The sequence below is a fragment of the Pterocles gutturalis genome, unplaced genomic scaffold, assembly GCF_000699245.1.
Source record: "Pterocles gutturalis isolate BGI_N339 unplaced genomic scaffold, ASM69924v1 scaffold24069, whole genome shotgun sequence".
NCBI classification, from domain to species: domain Eukaryota; kingdom Metazoa; phylum Chordata; class Aves; order Pterocliformes; family Pteroclidae; genus Pterocles; species Pterocles gutturalis.
Genome location: NW_010129027.1, coordinates 35,110 through 43,409, shown reverse-complemented (window position 1 = coordinate 43,409; position 8,300 = coordinate 35,110). Strand labels below are relative to the sequence as shown.

Below are 8,300 nucleotides of genomic sequence, written 5' to 3'. Positions count from 1 at the left end.
GGAAAGAGAGGAGCACAAGAAGCTTCTGGCTGAGAGTCATGGTGTCGTGATGGACCTCCGCTGGCAAATCCAGCTCAGTGAGAAGAACTGGAACCGGGAAAAGGTGGAGCTCCTGGACAGGCTTGATAGAGACCGGCGAGAATGGGAGCGTCAAAAGAAGGAGCTGCTCAGGCGGATAGAGCAGGTAAGGAGCCATCTTGGGGTGAGCAATGCCAGGTCAAGAGACTGTATTAAGAGGCAGCACAGGAATAATTTTGGTTCCTTGGTTACATCAGTATTTCTCATGCTGCAAAACAATTTACGTACACAAGGGAGTAAAAGGAAGATGCTCATAATCCCTGTAAAAGACCACTTATGAGAAATCAACTCCAGGTTAAAGGCCATTTCCTGCCGCATTTCAATTACCCTGGACAGGCATGGTCACATCGATTCATTCTGTTTGAAAGCTTTTGTGCATCTCTTCGTGCTAAAGCACTCAATCCCACATGCAGGGTTATTCAAGGTTTGATATACAGCTTCCTGCCAAAAAAAGTCTGTTCATCTGTGAATGATCCACCAAAGATACAGCTGCTGTGACTATTCAGTCTCAACTGAACTATTTTTGTCCAGCAAAGGAACCCATGAGTTAACATGAAGAGCCCTGACTGATAACAAATAAAAAGCTATCAGCACTAAATATTAAGAATACACTTCTGACCTTGGTCATGTGAATTTTGTGCACACCTCTGCTATCATTTGCAAATCTCATAACTGTCTTGTCCCTTTGTTTTTTGTGCCTATCTGTACTTTCATCTGCTTAGTGTTAGAGACAAATTACACCTAATGAATTTATTATCTGTCTGGAAGCCACACAAAAAAATAAAAATTTTAATGATGGAGAGTGAATACAACATTTTTGACTGAACATTTTTCAGCTATGAGTCATGCATTCCAGGAAAAGTAAGAAAAACAACTCAAATGGTGCATCCTGAATTAACTGAATACTTTCTGTCCTTAGGACACCAGAAATGGAACAGCACCAGATTTGTGCATGCCCTCTAGGGAGCACTGTGCTTGAATGAAGCACAAAGTAGCTTCACAGGTTAAGTTGACGAAAGCCCAGTGTAACTTCACAACCAGTTTTTGAAAAGGGTTTGTTATCTGTGTCTCATGTTCCCATGCCTGGGCTGCAACAAGAAGCTAAAGAAAAGACACCAGACTGTAAATATTATGAGTGCAAGACTAAACCTCAGTTTAAGCTATGGCTATTAAACCTGCAAAGAAGCACTCAGGAAAATGCTGACTTTATGGATATTTCTAAAGTCACTGCTAAAAGTGTAGGTCTGAGTGGGTGGTGACCAATATGAAGGTTTTACAGACCAAGAAAGGTGATTTTTGAGCTTCTAAATTTAAAAATATTAATAAAAGATATTCTGGATTTTTTTAATCTCCCATTTATGTGAGGATATTTGTGTTTACTTCATGCAGCTTGTTGAGCTAACCCTTATAATGCATCCCAATAATACGTCTCCTAATATAAAACAAGGAACGCCTATGAGCTAGGAAGCCTTGTAGCAGGACTTCTCATACAAGTTGCCTGGTTTCCAGAGTTCAGTGCCAGAAGTTGCCAAGTTTTCCATGGCTTGAATGGGCTGATTTCTAACTGTTGAGCTTCAGTGGCCAGACTGTGTCCTGTGTATCCTTCATGCACAAAGGGAGTTAAATAGCTCTCAGAAAATTTCCCAATATACTAAGGATGTGGACACACACTTTTCTTTGGCGAGTCACTGGTACCTCTTTGGATGTTTACACTGCTGTCCCTGTGAACCATCTCTTCAGTGTATCCTCAATAGCTTGAGGGACAACCTGGTTAAAGACTGGTTTTTCTACTCCCATTGAAGGGGCACATTGAAGGAAGTGACAGAGAAATCCCTGTTAATGTTACCTAGCTTTTAATTCTCTTTAAACCTAACATAATTTCACAGTGTCATCTTGGGAGAGCCTACAAAATAGCTTTTAACTAGTCCTGGAGCTTCTTTTGTTACTCTTCTGAAACCTCTAGGTTTCAACTGTATGTTTTCTGTACAACAGAGTTGCATACAGAATTAGCAATAGATAGGGGAAATAAAAGATATTATGTCAAACTAATTTCAGAGGACTAGATGATCAGAAACAGCATTTGAAATCCTGGCTACCTGCCTGCAAAACTTTATGACTCCATCTTTGCTTATAATCAAACATTTCCCTGGGTGACAGGAAGCTTCCAAATATTTGCAGGCTTTTAGTTGAATATCCTCTCAGATTGCAGTCATGCCCTGCTTTATATGGAAACAATTAGTATATCTCTGAAGTCTTTCTCCCCAGGGTTTTTCTGTGTGTATTCCATGTATGGCAATATGTAGAAGATGAGGAGACTACACCAGTGTGTATGTTTGAAAAACAGAGTCTAAGAGACAGCAGAAGCATGTGTGCCAGATTTCATACTAATGCTTTATGCCTGTCTGCTTTCACACAGCTCCTGAATAATACATGTATGATAAGGGAGAAGCTCACACCAATGTATCAAATATATACTTTACTCTGGATGGTTATGGGAATACTGCTTGCATATAAAAAAACATGATGACCTACTTTTTTTCAGAGCTCAAAGTTCTTGGTTTTTTTCTTTTTAAGTACATTGTCATTTTGTTTTCCCTTAGGGAATCTCCCTCCACTCTGCTCCTAAAGCTAATTGTCCACAGAGCACAGTGGCAAGTCTTTAAACGCACAAAATCACCTGTACGAAAAGTTGTGTTTAGAGGCATAAACACATGGCAACTCAAAATCCTTAGTCACTGTTGAAAAGTTAAGCCAGTATTTCTCACTTTAATTCTCCTGTCAGCTGTCTGAGATTCAGAGAGTGAGCCAGTAATCTGTACTGTTTTCTTATAAAGATTCCCAGTTCATTATCCTTATAGGATCTCTGAAAATCTGGAAGGGCTTGCAGTTGGAACTGTGTATACAGAAAGCGTGTGACTGCCATTACTCCTTGCTTTGGGTCTTGCCCATATACTGGGAAATGGACTCCAGGACCTCTTGAGATATACCTTCCAGCCCCTACCTTTATAGGATACCTTAAATTAGCTCCTTTTAATAAAACTGTGTCAGATTTTGTATATCATGAGCAAAACACTGAAGATGCAGTCCTCTTTTTGTAGATCTGAATCAAGCAAAAATCTCACTGGTCTCAGCCCAAGTGCAACTTTAATCATTTGGGACCTAAAATGTTTTGATCTACCTTAGGTAATACAATGTCTGTTTATTTTTGTAAACACGTACAAGATTAAAGTAATATGTTTTGTTGGTACTCATTCTCCAGGGTCCTAGGGAATGGCTTACATTTGCAGGTTATTGTCACTAACCTTAGCATGCTGCTCTAGCAAAAGATCAGAGTTATTTATGAGATTCCAGCTGTTGTTCATCATGTTTGAAAATATCACTTGCCTCATCTATCCTATTGTATTTACAATTAACGGAGAAGTTGATTGCATAATCTAATTTCAAGATTGGCAATTTCACTAGTGGTTCACCCTCTCTTCACCCAGCTTTTGCAAAGTGCAGAGTTAATAGCTTTGATGGCCCTTCTATAAATATGCATTTTCTTCAAACACGCTTTGCATGCCTAATTCATCCCTTTGACAATGCTGTTCTGTACAAAGAACTTCGAGTCACTCACCCTTCCTTGAGCTTCTGCTTGTATTGCTTTAGGATCTCAAGTCTAGATTGCTTTAAGTAACAGTTAGTGTTGATTTGTTTCCTTAAAAATCAGATTACAGACAGATACATTATTTTGTGTATATATACACACAGTGTGTGTATCTGTGTACATATGTATGCAAACAAGTAAAACTATACATGTACACTATCTAATCACTCAAAATCCCATGAGTAATAGCATCAAAGTCCTAGAAACATCTCCCTTTGTGGAAGGACCGATGCATCAAAGCCAGCGTTCCTGGAGCCAGGAGGTGATCTCAGCCTCCCCAAGGCACAAGTGCCTCACTCCTGGGGAAGGATGGGTTCTGCAGAATGCCATATGCTACATTAAGTAATGGTTGTTCATTTTAATTTGCCTTGTTTCCAGCTTCAGAAAGAAGTCAGTCCACGAAGAGGAGGTGGTTTTCTGTGTGACCAGAAGGAGAGTAACCTTCGTCCATTTATGACCCAGGGGAACCTTCATGTGCCTCGTCCGATGGGGTCAAGATCCTACTCTGATTCAGATGCCATTCAGTTTGACAATCGGTCACTGTCTAAGCTGAAGGAAAGTGATCGGTGCAGTGCCACGGAAAACCTCTTTCTGGAGTCACTGTCTCTTGATTCCCCTGACGAGTCTGATGAGCACCGGTCTCGGCAGCTGGAGCGGGAGAAATTCTTGAGCGGATTAACAGAAGTATGTGCTCCTCTACCTTTCATCAAGCCAGTGTGTTGTCTCTTATGTCGGAATTGGTAGAGCATCTGTGCTATGAGAAGTGAGATATTGTGTCTTGGGTACTGCTTACAGTTACCCAGTAGTGAATTTGGTATGGACGAGATTTCATTCCTTCTTCTGAGCTGATTGACCAGGTCTCAATCCCCTGAGAAACTGGGAGCCAGCCTAAAGGTCCCAAAGATTACCTCATCTTGTGGCCATTTATATTATTTATGATAACTGTATTTGACTCAACATAATGTTTTAGAAGGTCTTAAATCTCTTCAAGTTGTAAGCAGATACACATATATGTAGAAACATGGGCTCTGTTTTGTTAGTAAAGCAGTAAGTGCTGTAGAGAGGCACTTCTCGTTGTTCCGTTGTGGTTGCCTTCTAAATAGATTAGCATGAGTAAGTGAGATGAGATATTAAAAAAAATAATGTTGTTATTCCTCAGCAAAGTGCCTCCCCTCTGTCCACACCATCGAGCTATAAAGATGTAAAACACAGTGCTAAGAGATGCCGTTGGGCCATAGTAAACGTAGTCTGTATCCTGCTAAAATCTACATGACCGCAGGCTTATTTTCACTGGTTCCAGGTCTTCACGGTTCTGTTTATATTGATGCTGAATGAAACCCAGGGTCTCCGTCCCCGTATGCTGGTACAAAGTAGCCTGTGAACTGGTGTATTGGTGGCACTGGAAATGTTCACACTAACCACAGCTATATCCTTTAATGGTTCCTGTGAAATTGAAAACACATTACAATGGCAAAACACTAGTATCTCCTTTATTTTGTATCATTTCTTGAATGTTAGTGGCTGTTACAGAACAAGAAGCATTTGGAGCTGATGGAAGTTAAAATTATCAAGCAGTCAGCATGTTGCTTGATGCAAGTTTTGAGTACTTTCTTCTTGCCTGAAAATTCAGATTTGTGCACATGGGTTAGACATTTAGCTTGTGCTGAGAGCATGGAAACACCAGTTGGGTGTACATATGATAGCAAACAGGGCAGTAGAAGCTTCCCAGTCAAAGATGTATCTGAGTACTCTGGCTTGAAAATTTGACCACTCTGGAAAACAGTTTGTCAACTGATCAGATCTCAAGCTCCCTGCAGGACCAGGTTCACTGGTGTGCCTTGACTTGAACATTTGCACCTGTGGAAATTTGACCCAGGCATTTCTTTGAGATGCATAATGTTGTTACTTAGCTAAAGGATTGGGAAATAAGGTTCTTTGAGGGTTTGCTCAGGCGAGGCTGACTGGAGTTTAATGAATAGCTTAACTGAGGATGCAGAGAGGCAACTGCAGCCTGCTGACTGTTCCTCTCCACTGTATTTTCTTTGTGGTACTAACTGCAGTAGAAGTCAATCCACCCTTCACCCTGATTCTCCATTCAGTTAGATCGGATTTACTCTGTCGTAATTCCGCTGAACCCAACAACATTATTCTGGACTTACACCAGAGTGAATGAAAGGAGGCTCAGTTTACTCATGTTTTTCCCCTGACTCTGGATAAAGACTAGAAAGGTATTTGCTGAGTTAAGCAGTGCTCTTTTTGAATAGTCACAATTTGAAATACACTTCTGTATTGGTAATGTTCTTCATGAGGTCGAATGAAAGTAAAAGGTACTAATACTCTTTTTTTTCCTGGTCATATTTTGTATTCCCTATAGTTTATTAGAAATATAAGCAAAGAGTTAAAATAATAACCGTAGAGCAATTGCTCCGGAAGTATCTATTAACCAACTCGTTATGGGAATTGTCACAGGGAAATAATTGCCATAAAAACATCTTAATGCTGTTAGCAAGCTGTGGGTATTCCCCCTATGAAACAAGTAATAGTCTTCCCACACATTTAATACAGCTAGCTTAATGAGCTTCAACTGGTGCCATTTGTTGGTTCCTAAAGAACATACAATGAAGTCTGAAGTCAAAGGACCACATTTTATCTCTTATTTCAGCACAGCTAGGTCTCTGATATAAAGCAGATTAACTCAACAGAACAAATTCACTCACAATTACATGGTCCAAAATATATTGTACATGTAGAAAAAAGCCATTTGCAGTTTATTTCCATTTTTGATTGCATGGGACTATAGAAGTTGAAAGCTGTTGTGTATTTGGTGTGCAAGCTTTCCCTGTGCAGCCTGTTGTCCTGATGGGATTGCCCATTCTCCTGCCCATGTACAAAGGGAAGAATATTCCCACTGGAGAGAAAATCAGTCACTTTTTAGAGACAAGTATACCTGGTGGAACTAGTGGGGAGTGAATGACAAAACACTCACAAGCTAATGCCACCAACAGGTTCAGAAATAATTTATCCTGTTTGTTTCTGTTTTTCTTCAGGAGGAAGAACACAAAGGAAATCTTCAAAGGTGAGTAAAACTTACAGGGGAAAAAAAACAGCAAATATTCATCTGCCAGAGTTATGGCTCTCAGATGCCCAAACCACAGAGCTGAGGCATAGCCATGCTGACTCCTAAACAGCCTGAGAGCTAGATTAGTGGATTTACTCAGGGATTCATTTGTCTCAGTATGCTTTCGTTCTACTCTGATTAACTTGGGCCACATTCAGCTGTGGCACACAACGATCAAACTGTACAAATGTGCACGAAGCTGCAGCTTACATTGAAGGCTACGCCCACCTTAGCAAGTAGTGCAGACCTGTAGACATTGATATATAGAGGAACAATTGGTGCTGGGGACCTGACATGCCCTTTCATGTCAGGGATATTTTGCTTTGGGCTAGTTCTGGTCTAATCCCATGAGTTGAATACCCACCTAACCCTAAAGTGTATTAGTTGCACTTCTGGAGAGCATCTTCTAGCTCGCTTTCATCCTGAAGGAACCCAGCCCATGCTCTCTGAGATTGCCCCCTGATGCAAACCAGAGCGTCTGAGTAGGAGATCCACTTCAAAACCACATTCCTGATCTCACCTAGCGTAGATGCACCCTAGCTACAGCTGGTGCTCTTGATTAAAAACTTACAGTGTGATTTCACTGTATCCTCTGTATCACTGATGTATCTGATGTATCCCACTGCTTGCTGAATCCTCACCCAACTTGAGTTACCTCCTTGAGCCAACTCTGATAACTACACTAATTTCAGTTTTAAGTAGTCCCATTCATAAAGCTTCTTTTGTTGTTTGATTTTTCTTCAAGTGAAGAGCACTTCAAGTGACAGAGCACTGGAACAGGCTGCCCAGAGAGGTTGTGGAGTCTCCTTCTCTGGAGACATTCAAAGCCCGCCTGGATGCGTTCTTGTGTGATCTGATCTAGGTGTCCTGCTCCGGCAGGGGGATTGGACTAGATGATCTTTCGAGGTCCCTTCCAATCTCTAACATTCTGTGATTCTGTGATTCTGTGTGAAGCAGTAGGACAACTCAGGTGAATGCTTGTAAGTTGTACGAACTAGCAAAGTGTGGGAAAGCCAAGAACCGAGCATTATCACCTAGCGATTCCCTTTGGTTGAATTATAGCATGAGCTCAACTCACTGAGCCGGTTCAGTGTAACAGAGTCTAGGCTGGATGTCCCACATTGCTACACACCACCTGTGCAGCCTGGGCAATCTCGGGAGTGGAGGTGGACTTGCTGATTTCCCAGCAAGTCAGAAATACTCCACACTTGCACTGAAAAGTGTCCCTTGTGTTGTCACAAAGACTCGTTTTCTGTGAGTGGTGTAATTTCTACTGCTCCATATTTCATACATTTGCCAAGCAGTAATCCATGAGAAAGCAGTAAATTAAAAGCCATTAATAAACCATTTGGTACTTTTAATGACACATCAGGAACACTTGCATTTCACAGCTATTTTAAAAATAGTAAGAGGAAACTTTCATGAGAGGGCTGAAGTGGTTTTGTACATAAGCAGATA

General features: G+C 40.9%; 1 protein-coding gene across 1 annotated transcript in view; it reads left to right on the top strand.

Annotated features, from left to right (window-relative positions):
- MTCL1 (microtubule crosslinking factor 1) overlaps nt 1-8,300 on the top strand; it is a gene marked incomplete at its 5' end in the record, with an annotated part of 52,657 nt that overhangs the window by 34,815 nt on the left and 9,542 nt on the right. Inside the window, 3 exons of the mRNA XM_010079826.1 lie at nt 1-184; nt 4,103-4,408; nt 6,772-6,800. The exon at nt 1-184 is cut by the window's left edge and continues 89 nt beyond it. Coding sequence (XP_010078128.1) covers nt 1-184; nt 4,103-4,408; nt 6,772-6,800 — 519 coding nt within the window. The remainder of the gene's footprint in view (nt 185-4,102; nt 4,409-6,771; nt 6,801-8,300) is intronic.